Raw genomic sequence first — 13,343 nt, forward strand, 5'->3', positions numbered from 1 at the left:
TGGAGGCATCGTATGGCATCACACAGAGTGCCTACAGCTTTGTAGTATAGAGGCATTGGGATTCTGCACAGCTTAGCCATGTACCTGGACCCTCGTACGGAGGATTCCAGGGAGATAAGACTTTTTTTTATCCATAAGGACTGAGCATAGTACTTTTCATTTTCACACTGGTTTTTGCTGAACACTTGTATCCCAACAATGGTACCATTAGGTGCTGTTATTCAGCAGACGGCCTGGCCTCAGCAATTGAGCAACTTTTAAATCTGGCTGTGTTGGTTGTTAATACCCCTCAATGTTGTAGACAGCTCAACCTTTCACGCCCAAGAGACAGCGTTACGACAGGGTTTTTACTATGATCTCTAAAAATAACCTAGGGCTTCTCGTAACCTTTGATGTGTTACTTGTAGTAAGGCTGGCAAAAATACAGCCTGAAATAGGTTGCCTTCAATATGGAACTTTTAGTATTTTAATGGTTGATACCTTGCTTCACTCGAAACTAGAAAGTCAAAGGCTATGTACACCTTAGACGTTTTTATTTTTTAAAAAAATTCTATCAGTGTGTTTTTTGCAGCTTTCTAAATATTTTTTATTAAATTATTTTTACTTTTTTGAGATACAGCTGCTTTGTATCCTGTATACAGAGCAGCTGTATATTGTGCTGAGACCTAAATCTGTCATTTCAGCGGCATTGACTGGTTCAGTGATAGTGGGTCCTGCGTTATTCCGTCACGCAGTATTCCCCTTTTATTGATCACATCTAAGATATATATATATATATATTCCACATGTAGGCACTTCTAGAAGAGTGGACACAGCCCAAATATAGATTATAAAGGGCTTACATGACAATGTTGTTTGTGTGTACTAGTTGTGGTGATTAAACCAACCATTTAGAAAATGGCTGATTAATATATTGGCAAAAGAAGAAATTGAGAATTCTGATTGGTTGATTATAGGGGTTGTATAAGATTGGAAAAAAGGCCCCCCCCCCCCAGAGACAGCACCACTCTTGTTCATGGGCTATGTCCGGTATTGCAGCAGCTCAGCCCCATGCATTGCGATGCTCATACTATGGTGCAGTAAAATACAGTATTACAAATTATTACAAGAAGATTGTATGTTTCTAGGATAGTAATAGGACATATGTACAGGACAGTCTTACTAAACAGACTCTCAGTATGGCCGATAACACCAATACAAACAGGTGCATCTCCTGCAACAAAAAAATATAATCTGTTCCATTGGACATGTTTCTTTACCTATGGTGGTTATTACTACAGTAGTAGGTTTTAAGGCTCTGTTCACACTATCATCATTGCTTCTGGTATTACCAAAGCCATGATAGTTATAATAAATCTGCTTTTTAGCAGATCCTGATGGATCTCACGGACTTGAAATCCATCAGGTTTAAAAAAAAAAAATCAGGAAAGAAAAGCGCAATTGACTGTTAGGGTGGAAATTACCCCAACAGTAGTGTGTTGCCAAAGCATCACTGTTAGCAAGTTACCATTGGCTTTTGCAGATTTATTCATTCTGTCCTAAATTTAGGATAAAATTAGACCAGACATGCACCAAATTTATCACAGTGGTGACTGTTGTAGAATAAATTTGTCACTTCTTGCTAGACATAAGACACTTTTCTCTTCCTTATGCCGCTCTTGGCTGGCATACTTTATATCATTATTTTGCTCCAAAAAATGTCGCACACCGGTTATAATTCAGGCGCATTTTATGACTCCTCTGAATGACACTCCTTTTCCAGACATTTCAGAACTGTTTAAGGTGCAAAAAGTGTCTAAAACCCAATAAATTTGGCAAACACCATGAATGCCACTTTTTTGGTGCCTTTTGCTTAGTTACTCTTCCCCCCCCCCCCCACCACCACATTGTCCCAAGAATTCTGCTTGAGGATGAATACTCCAATAACAAAACCCCAAAAAAATTCACATTATTCATCATATTGTGAGCCACAAACAGATATTCTGCCCATTAAATGAGCAACTATCAACAATACAGCATGTCGATCGGCGCTCGTTTGCTTTATTCAAACCGAACAATGGTAGTATGGGGACGATTGATAGTTAATGCTGTTATTCGTGTCCATGCATCTTGTCGTTCACACATTCCCTATTTACAAGGCTTTTTTTGGTCGCATAGAATATGCATTTGCTCGTTCATTGGCTGATCGCTGCCTTGTTTACTCTGAGCAGTTATCGGGAACAAGCGCTCGTTCGCCCGATCATTGGTCTGTGTAAAATGGCCTTTAGCAGCTCTCCTCTGTGGCTGATAAAGGGGGCGCTCCTCTTTGTGTTTATTTGCCCCATTAACGCATATAAAAACCCCTACAAGTCTCTGCTATGGTAAAGATCCAAAACTATTTTTTTTTTTACTGAAAACAAAAACATCAATAAATATTAGATTTACGTAGGTTAATAAAGTCTCTGTAGAAAATAACTATAATGTAATTGACCTTTCCTAACGAAACCCCAACTTTCCAATTTTTTTTTAATTATTTTATTTTTTTTGGGTGGGAAGGGATAGGTGCAAACGGATCAGGGGTATGATTTAATTAATACTTATTCTTGGACTACACACATTGAATTTGAAGGTATAATGTTTTAATGACAACGATGGATCAAAGGACAGAGATGGCGCATATGAAATTAGTGTTAACAGCTTGTCCTCAGCATGCGGCCTATCGATCTGGGTGCCAGTTAATCTCAAACCTGTGTTTTCGGTATTTTGTATAAGAGGGACGAAAAGTTATTGGGGCTCTTGGGCGACTGTAATTACGTTTGCCAGAGGCTGTGCTGTGTCGGTAGCTAATTAGCTCCCGGTAACTATGTAAATGGAAATTCACTATTAAAAAGTTCAATCCTCACTTCTAGCATGACTAATTTTTTGAAAATTATATTTTTTGTATACGTTCATTTGATTTTCAGGTGCGGAGAATTTTAATGTATGTTAAATTCAGGGACTTTTTACCAACGAGAATGGGACTGCAGATATCAGCTGCTTCCAGCTCATTTCTTCTATATTTTTTAAATGGGAAATAATTTCTCTCTCTTACTCAACTGGTAGAAGAATTTACTGAAAGTTCATAAAAAATGTTCTTAATTCTCAATAATAGTTAATAATCTGGTGTATTGTACACAACTGCTGAGAACTGCGGCAGTCCTATTTTCAGGATTTAGAAGTTACAGCTCATTGTCAGGTATAGATCGGACTCATCTCTTCCATTCACAAATCCATAGTTGTGTGGGCATTATTGAAATGTGTTGTCATCTGAAGCCGGTTTCGTGTTCTAGAGAGATGTTCTAAAAAACATGTTCACGGAGTTTATAATAATAATAATAATAATAAAAAAAAACAACATATAAAAAAAATATGTATTTTTGCATCGAGTTGGACTGGCCTATTCACGTTTGTTCCAAGATGAATAATAATTTCTGTTGGTGTGTGTGTGGCAGGTGAACCCTCTTCTGTGTTTCCAGGGGTAATTTAGCCAAAGAGAAAACACCTTGTTTTGGGTGAACCATTATTGCCTTTAATGTTTTTCTCCTAAATTCGCATGGGTTCCAAATTTCTGTGCCATGCGCATTAGAGTTTAGTCATATCTCGGCTCTTTTTCACCTGGGGCAAGAATTTAGTTTGCTGCCTTATTCTTGCACCTAAATACGCTGGCCAAATCCCAACTGGCACCTAATACAAAAGGGGGTACATGTCCTGACAGCCTCCCCTAGAATGCTCTCTTATAATTTTGAGATTTCTGTCCCAAAACGGTCAACATTATTCAAAACTTTCATCCAATGTCTATTGCCAGATTAACAGACACATTGTTCTGTCTTTGCACTGCTCAGCCACATCAAGTTTAAATTTTTTTTTACAATGCAATAAAATAGCAGTAGTGATATTCACCTTACCAATCCCCCGACGCTTCCCGGGCCCTCCGCCAGTCTTTGTTCTTCCTGTTCCAATGATGGCTCATCGACACGACATTTGACCGCAGAAGCAATCACAGTGTCGACACCACTGTGGTCAGTCATTGGCTGCAGTGGTCACACGTCATTTCGACATGTCATCGCTGGATCAGGAAGAACAGAGACCGGCAGGGGACCCGGGAAGCATTGGCATGGGAGCGGCAGGGGATTGGTAGGGTATTACTTCGGTTATTTTATAGCATTGTAAACTTTTTGTAAAGAAAAGTTACGCGGCTGGACAAGCCCTTTAAGAGTGATTGTCATCGTTTCTCCAAGACTGTTTCAATAGAAGTTTTGCAGGGGAGAAGCTTGTCATCCACTCAACCTCATTCCAAAAAGGAAAAGAACCGTGAGGACTGGGGCTGTCAATGTTTTGTAATACTATTGTCCCACATGAACTGCATAATATCATGGAATCAGTTGGGTTTCTGCTTTGACTGGAATAAAGCTGGCCAAAGAGGGGAATATTCTGCTTCTCAATCCAATGCAATGCTCAATCAATGATGCTCAATCTATTAGTCACATGTACTACAGTTTTGGCACATTATATACAATAAGTTTTCTGTCCAAAAGCTTTTTGAAATTCTAATTGGCTTGGAAGGTTGTTTGGCAGGTGCCATTGACTTACTTTTCCTTTCATGTGGTCTTAGGAATTAAATCTATTATATGAAGAAGCAAAATACTATCAACTCCATCCTATGGTGAAGGAACTGGAGAGGTGGAAACAGGATAAGGAGCATCGGAAGCATTTCCAGCCATGTGACTGTCTAGTAGTGCGGGTGACTCCAGATCTTGGAGAGAGGATTGCACTGAGTGGAGAGAAAGCATTAATAGAGGAGATCTTTCCTGAGACAGGAGATGTCATGTGCAACTCTGTAAATGCCGGATGGAACCAAGACCCAACTCACGTCATCAGGTTTCCACTCAATGGCTACTGCAGATTAAATTCTGTGCAGGTAGGCTTTGGCTATAAATGCCATTTTAATTTGTTCTAGTATTGTCCCTGTATTCCAGGTCATAAGATAAGAAACATATTAAAGTGTAGCTTTGGTTTGACCCAACACTTATTTCAGAAAACTGCTTAAAAGGGGATTGCCAATGAAAAGCGTTTTTTTGCCAGCGACCCTTAATGGTTGCGGGTGAAAAACGCAGCGAAAACTGCAGCAAGAATGTGCAAGCAGGTCAAAATCTGCCTCAAAATTCCTGAAGGATTGTTGAGATTTTTCTCTGCCTGCAAATTCCTCCATGTGAACAGGGCCCAACTATTATGTGAGACCAATCTGAGATTACCATAGGTGACTTGGCGCTATAAAAAAAAAAAAGAAAGTATAGAGAACTGTAACGTATAGGAATAAATGTATAGCTTGTGTCTCCTTACATTGACTGAATTTGATCAGCCTCCCATATGCCCAATAACCCAAAAAAAGAGATTAATAAAAAAAAAAAAACATTCTGCCATTTCGGAGAATGCAACAATGTATTAATGCATAATTTATGTCTTGCTCATAATTAAATGATGGAGCCTGCGGTATGGACTATAAAAAAAAAAATTGATCTGTTATGTTTTTTTTTTTCAAAAGGAAAGTTCCTCTAAAAATTGCCCATGGACTGTTAACAAGTATATGTTCCTTACATAACAGGAATACAGGATTTACAGTACTTTTCAACTAGAAAAATAAGTACCACATTTATAGGCTGCTAGGTGAATGTACGAAAGGAATATATTATGATGTTGCTCTGAGAGGGGACACATATCTGTTGTGCTTTTTGCACTGGGAGTAGTAATATACGATAATCAACTTTGTGTCATATCCCAAACCAATCAAAATAAAGACAGACAAGTAAACGTTCTTTAAAATAACAACAAAAAAAATAAATAAATAACCAGAATATGTTTCAAGCAAAATAGAAATAAAAAAACTTATTCACATGTGTTTTTTTGCTGTGGTTTTGAAGTGCAGTAGTGGCCTTGTGCTGCACTGTAATCTCCATGTGTGAATGATGCCTTATGGCTGTGGACAATGGCGTTGAATCCCCCATGTTCAAGCATCCCCTGGTCATTGCCTGAGGTATCCCTTGCTGTAGTTAGAGTGGATTGTCACATATAGACAACATAACTATGATACTAGGAGCCCAGCTCCCTGAACTGTGTTTGGTCCGGCCGTGTGAATACGGCCTAAAAGAAATGCCACCAAAAAAAGCACCATAATTGTAGCGCGCTATATATTTTCCCGTTGATTTTAAGCGAACCTAAAAACACGGCGAGAAACACCACTTAATACGTGGCTTTTTTTCCCTAAAAACACTGTGGTTGAATCCACCCTATGGGTATGTGCACACACAAAACCAAAAACGTCTGAAAATACGGAGCTATGTTCAAGGGAAAACATCTCCTGATTTTCAACCTTTTTTTCAAAGCCACTTGCGTTTTTTACGGCCGTTTTTGGAGCTGTTTTTCCATAGAGTCTATGAAAAACGGCTCCAAAAATGGCTGAAGAAGTGACAAGCACTTTTTTTTGACAAACAGCCACGTAAAAAACGCCCCTCGGAACAGAATGCCGTTTTCCCATTGAAATCAATGGGCAGATGTTCTGCCTCCGATTTTTCGGCCGTGTGAATAAATGCAGTCCCACTGATGTTCATCTAATCACCACAGGTCCAGCTGCTGTAACCCCAGGCAATGAACTGCAACCGCCCAGATATTACACCGCATTCAAATCCAGAGGGGTAACTTCAAGCCCCTGGACCCCACATCAAAATCTGTACCAGAGCCCAAACAATCACACATCCTTTATAGCACTGGTCTCCTACGGGATAGACAGAGGGACCTTTTGGGCCCCTTCAGGCTCCAGGTGCATCCCGTAAAGATATCCCCCTGTGGGTTACCATGTAATAAATGTTTGCAGAGTAGGACTTGCTCTTAGCAGTAGCTCTCCACTCTAGAGAAGAGTACCAAGTGGAAATTAATAGGCCGTATGGATCGGGGTCATCTTGATGCTATAGTTGCCTTACACAATATTGGCCACATCATGTTCCACACCGTAAATTTTGTTCCAAGGTGGCCATCACTTTAAATAAATTTGATGTATACGATTATGCGATCTAAAATGACTTCATTTGTAAGTAATGTTCTTTAACACCTCTTGGCCATGGGTACATCCTGCTGATAACCTCTTTTTTTCAGGCTGCCAACTTTCTTGCAGAAAATGTGATAAAGTTATAAATATTGGTTATAGTAAGAGAAATATTCCAGCAGGTGTAGTTACAGGGTTTCCAGTATTTGGATGAATAAAGCTCAGAGGGTTTCCATTATGGCGAAGTTTTTCTAGATCTTAAGACAGAAATTTTAAATTTTTGACAGATATGGAAATGACCCTGGAGGATGAATCTGTTTTTGTAAAAATAATATAATTTAGTATAGAAAGTCTAATATGGAACAATTACATGTGCACAGTGCATTATTGAGTTTTTACTATATTGCGCTAAGACGACTGGAGTATTTTCTCCATAACCCTTATTCCAAAATCATAGTGTTGTAAATTTCCTTTCTGTGCTGATAGAGGACTTTTTTGTCCACTGACCCTTATTGCTTTCCTTACATCATAAAACAGTTCTTGTCATATGCAGCCCTGTCCTTACAAACAATCACTTGATAGGACAGGTCACTGCTCCAACAAAATCATCACACTGCTTGTAACATGTTGATGATCTGATGTCTACAGGCGGTTAGATTTTTGGGGCGAAAAAATGTACAATTTTCTAATAGACTGGGATACTCAGAATTCATGAACTTCCAACTTCCAGTCCATTCACAAACTTTCTCCCAGTCCTAGATTGTTGTGGTGCCATCGTTGCAATATTTAAACGTTTCAACCACCATGTGAATTTTAAATTACAATGAAAAAGTCTCTGTAAACGACTTCTATCTTCTCCATACAGGTTCTCGAAAGACTCTTTCAAAAAGGATTTCACGTTGCAGCCTCTTGTGGGGGTGGAGTTGACTCCTCACAGTTTAGCGAATATGTACTGTGCCGAGAGGATAGACGGGTGCAGCCGAACACAATGAGGATAAAACAGGAGCCTCTGGACTGATGGTTCCTGAAACGTTTTCGTCACCATTGAAGTGTTCACTAGTCCTTGATGTGAAGAACCTCAGGACCTGCAAACCAGTATTATTAGACTTCATATGACTTTTTGTTGCCAGTTTGTGATATTTTTGAAAGGTAACTTTTGACATAGCCAAGTGAACAGCCCGGTTCTCTCAACGGATGAGGCCCTCACCAATGCAAGTTCTTCTCGACAGCTGCGCTGTAAAAATTACAACCTTGGTAACGTGGATCCGTTTACCCATTTCGGATTTCTGCAATATAACCAAGTCGCCAATCAAAAATAAAAACAAAAACATTCGGCTGGTATAGTCCAATGAACACGTCCCCCGATAATGAAGATATTATAGACACTTGGAGTAAGCTGCATTGTCTTTTTATAGATTTTATGCGTCACGCAGATTGCTAGTCGCAATCATCTGATTATTCGAACGTCTGTTCCCTTGAAATGAGAAAAGGGATTACTTTTATAGCCGCTCAGATGGATAATGTGGATATATGGGACTAAGCAACAATAAAATGTTTGACAAATGTAAAACTAAAAACCAGTGAGAAGCCAGCACAGAGGCCCTTGCGGATTTTAGGGTGTCCTACAAAATATTGCAGTTTGGATTTTTGAAGGAATTTCACTAGAAAATAGAATTGTCATCCATTTGTGGTGGGGTGGGGGCTTTGTGCATTATTCTCCTTTTATGAACATGTAGAAGTGAAGAGCAGACTCATTATCACAATCCAGAGTGTATCCGTCATAATCCTATGGCCCTACCCTAATGCAAGGAAATGATATAGAATTGATGGGGTGGTATAATACACTCAGGGCTAGGACAGTAATAAGGAATACGAATGATGTTTATTGACAAATAACCTTTCTAATTCAAAATTGTCACTGTGGATGAAACTTCAGTAGGACTATCATAAGTCCCTTATTTTAGAACAATGGTAGATTTTAGACAAATTCTAAGTAAAACAAAATTTAATTTTCAATTCTGATTTGTAATTGTAAAAATTGGGAAGTATAAGATCCTATGCATGTTAATTATGTATCTGTTGTCCCCAAAATAGACCGTTAAAAGTAGGGCATATATAAAATGCCCCGATAACTGTATCCTAGTGGGCGCAGTTGCACCCAGTAAACGGTTCCTGGAAGGTCTGTGGTGGTCAATATAAGACACTCCACATGCTAATGAGCATATATTGTGGCTTTCCCTTCCTCGCTGATCTTTCATAGGCCACGGCTCTACAGTGACATATCATACGTGTTGCATGCTGGCCGTTATTGTAAAAATTTAGGGGAGGGTACCCAAATCAAATTCTGCAATAATTTCAAAATATCCAATACAGCACTGTATTTTTTTGAAATCACTAACTCACAGATGCATGAAATTGCATTTTCAAATGCGATGTCCTACTTGGTCATAGAGTAAGATTGCATAAGATATCGCAATGCAATTTATCTTGCACGCCGAATATCACGTGCATCCTCTGCTTTAGTCAGCAGCACCAAGAAGAATCCTGTAACTCTTTACAACTTTGAGTCCACAATTGTAGGAGTTGTGAAGGCATATCAAGTAATTGCCCTAAATTACAGGGGGTTCTGCCTTGACAACAGTTTCATTGAAAGGGATCCCTACCAAGCGATGAAATACATATGCTACATGTAAGTGTTTATATTTCCAATTAAGTAGGAACATGTGCATAGATTTTATTTTTTTGCCACTTTTTTTGTGATATTTACACCTGGCTCTACTTTAAGTCTTACAAATCCTTTTCAGCCTGGCAGTTCTCATCACTTATAATTTAAATAGCATTCTGCTATATCCTGTTTCCGCAGGAAATTATTTGGTTCCAATCAATAATCATAGTGTAAATTAAATATATATTTTTTTCTTATCACCCACCTCCTACCCTCTTTAGTGTATGACTTGATGAATATGGACTTCCGGTTGCCCCAATAATACCACACAAATATACAAAGCTAGGGTACTCGAACATGGCTTGTACAAGGGATCGAGAAGGGTAACAATGTGTCGAGTAGGGTACAAGGGATCGAGAAGGGTATCAATGTTTAGTAGTGAAGGATTTTGAAGAGTAATATTATAGATTTCAGCCACACAAGGGTTAAACGCACTATATATGCGGGGCCATTAACACTATATAAAATATACAAATGGCCGCAGGTAAAAGTTTCTAGAAAAAAAAATACAAAAAATTATAATAATTATTCAACGTTTTTATATCTGTATGAGTCCGGTGCTGCATTCAGATCTGTATATAAATTATATGTAGAATTGTATATTATACATTATTGTAAAAAAAACTATTGTCATGTACTTGTGTATACATATTTCTAATATAGTAATTCATGCCATAAACATTTCTGTATAGTAAATGATAAAAAAACAACTAAATCTCAAAGCTTCGATTTGTTTTGTTTACTTTTGGTCTTCTTTCTGGTATTTGTTAGAGAACTATATAGCAGAAGACAGTTCCTGTTGATAGGGGGATATGTTGTGAACTTGTATTGGATTGGCGCTTGTTTCTGTTTTTAAAAGAGATTTTGGTTTTCCAAATTTTACATTAATTCTTTAGACTCAAAAGGCATCTTCCTTTGCTAAAACCCATTTGCTGACAATATTTAGTTTTCTGTGTTGCTCTGTGGGTGAGCATAGACCCTGTGCCCACTTGATTGCTCCTGTCCACAGCGGATTGGCGCAATGTGCTAGACGAAAAAGCGAGTATGTCCTTACTACTTCAGGCTGCCTTTTTCTGTCCACACATGTGCCAAGTATAAAATTGGAGGTTGTGGCTTACGTACAGATAAGCCTACAGAATAAGAAGCATGGGGTGACAAAAATAGCTGTCACCGCTGACAATGACCTATAAGCAGAGATGAGCGAATCCCTTCCCCTTGTTTGCCAATTTGCATATTGACCAGTACAATGAGATTATTAATTCGCTTTTGATTCTGCTAAATTCGCCAAAAGTGATACTCAAACATGTCAAAATCTAGTGCCCGAGGCCAGCGAATGGCGAGACTGTTTCCAGAACACTGAAATTCGAATCACACAAAAATTTAGCTTCTCTCTACCTGTAAACTATCCCATAAGCGGTTTTATAACTATAAGGCCTTATTCACACGAACGTGTTAAATGTCCGTGGGACGGCCGTTGAAACACCGGTCGTCCCACGGACCTATGTAATTCAATGTGGCCGTTCACACAGCCGTTGTTTCAACGGACCGTGTGAAGGGTCCGTGGGAAAATAGGACATGTCCTATCTTATCACGCATCCCTCCATAAACTCTCATCTATGGGGGATGCGAGACATCGCGTCCCGCAGCGCCGGGCACAGATGCACCTTGGCCGTGAAAAATTTTAGTTTTTCATGGCCGTGGTGCGCAACGCTCGTGTAAATAAGGCCTAACAACTATAATTATAGTCACTAGAATACCCCATTACAGATGCCGCAACAGTGACAAAACTCTGATAGAAAGTGGAACTGCAGTCAACTAAATACAAGGTTTACAGGTCTGTGCATTAAACATGTGATTTAATTTTTAGGAGGTTTTAAAAGGTTTTCTGGTGGTGCGCCGATAACATCTATTAATAAAGAGGACACAGGACAGGACATAACTTCGCTCAGGGCGTGCCATGGTCTTGGAGATCAGAGCTTTATCATGTAACTGTAAATAAGGAGAAAAGACCCCTTTATGGGACAAGGGTGTTGAGCATTTCTATTTGGAAAAAGCAATATCTATTCCCAGTCACTGTATTAAGCTGGATAATTGGGCCTCTTATTAATTCTTCCAGGCACCAGATGGGGATCCTCTGATCAAGACCCCCTCTATCAGCCAGAACGGAGAATGGCTACAAGAGCATCTAACTTTCTGAAGGACCCAGCATGTTTGTGCATTATACAGACAGCCCATTGATTTGAGCGTAAACTGTGTAATAAATAATTTCTCCTATGGTGGCGCTGCAAGGAAATTGAACACTTTTCACCAAGTTCGCTAACAGATTACCGCTGATCACTGGTGTCCCAGCAGTAGGATACCCTGTGGTCTGTATTTAGCCAGGAACCCTTATAACAAAAGTGGTCCCTGCCCAGTCGATCCACAACTGGGGGATTCATTATTATTATTATTTTTTATTATTATTATTATTATGATAAAACTGGATGTCCACAAGAGCATGGTGATCCGGCATGGACATCAGCAGGTTGAGTCCTTTTTTGCTAATCAGTGGCCTGAAGACATACAGGCAGCTTCTTAACAAACAGCAGGGCTGAAAAATGATTTCTTTGGTAGTCTGTCAGTCTAAAGTTGCTTCTGCAGCTTAGTTTTAGCTATTGGTGGGGGTCTCAGTGCTCGGACCCCCACTGATCAAAACTTCTGACATGCCACGAAGACATTTCAAAAGTTTTATAAAAGTACAAGTTCACCATTTATTCATATCCATCCATTACCAATACACAACTGTAAGTGGTTTCTATGGACCAAGGAAGGGTAATTTTGTCTGCAAACCTTGTTGGTAATTGAAAGAGGTCATAATGGATCTCGCCTGAAACCACTTATGCCACCTCTGCATCTCTGGCACAGAGGTAATGAGAACACTCACAGCCCCGCGTGCTTACATTGAAAATGATTGCTTCCCATAAAAAAGGGTGTATGCTGCTTTTAAGCTGATGTACTGTATAATGAGGAGGCAGCAAAAAGCAAATTTAGAGTTTTCCATCTAAAGTTCTTATTTTATTGACAGGACAAGCATGACATTACTGAGATGTGTCATCTTAGTAGTTAAAGTCGATCCTAAAAGCATTCCTAAAATGCAATCTTTATAATTTTCTTTAAACTATTGACAATTACATGGTAATAACTGATGGAAAGCTTTATTATGGGGAGCAGGGACCTAGTGTCAATCTAAAAGGATAACTTATGTTTGGATTCTTTTGCAGGGTGTGGATGGAAACATGTCTACAGAACGCCTCTAAAAGCCCCGCTGTATTTGATGTCGGGGGAGATTTTCCTAGTCTAGATATAATGTTTTAGCCTTTAATTTCTTAGCCTAGGGGTGTTCTTTATACAGCAGATTAATAAAAGTAGGGATATTTGTGTTAAACCTTTTTTTCATACTTTTGTAAAAGGCAATTATACAAGTAAAGACTCTAATAACATGCATACATATAAATAGTGAAATAGTTCTGGTGTCCACAGATTTCCTATCTAGTAATCCCTCACTAAAACCAGCATCTCCCCAGC

The 13,343-nt window shown here is 39.0% G+C and overlaps 1 protein-coding gene and 1 long non-coding RNA gene across 13 annotated transcripts in view; one reads left to right on the forward strand and one right to left on the reverse strand.

The window, feature by feature from the left end:
- The window catches only part of LOC142661160 (BTB/POZ domain-containing protein kctd15), a 372,733-nt gene extending 362,287 nt beyond the window's left edge, over positions 1–10,446 (forward strand). For all 5 annotated transcript variants that reach the window (XM_075838456.1, XM_075838461.1, XM_075838458.1 and 2 more), the window contains 2 exons: positions 4,631–4,936; positions 7,920–10,446. In XM_075838456.1, the coding sequence (XP_075694571.1) occupies positions 4,631–4,936; positions 7,920–8,072 (459 nt within the window). In that variant the 3' untranslated portion in view covers positions 8,073–10,446. The remainder of the gene's footprint in view (positions 1–4,630; positions 4,937–7,919) is intronic.
- The window catches only part of LOC142661161 (uncharacterized), a 354,813-nt gene that overhangs the window by 160,749 nt on the left and 180,721 nt on the right, over positions 1–13,343 (reverse strand). The window lies entirely within an intron of this gene.

Source organism: Rhinoderma darwinii, chromosome 9 (genome assembly GCF_050947455.1).
Source record: "Rhinoderma darwinii isolate aRhiDar2 chromosome 9, aRhiDar2.hap1, whole genome shotgun sequence".
NCBI lineage: Eukaryota > Metazoa > Chordata > Amphibia > Anura > Rhinodermatidae > Rhinoderma > Rhinoderma darwinii.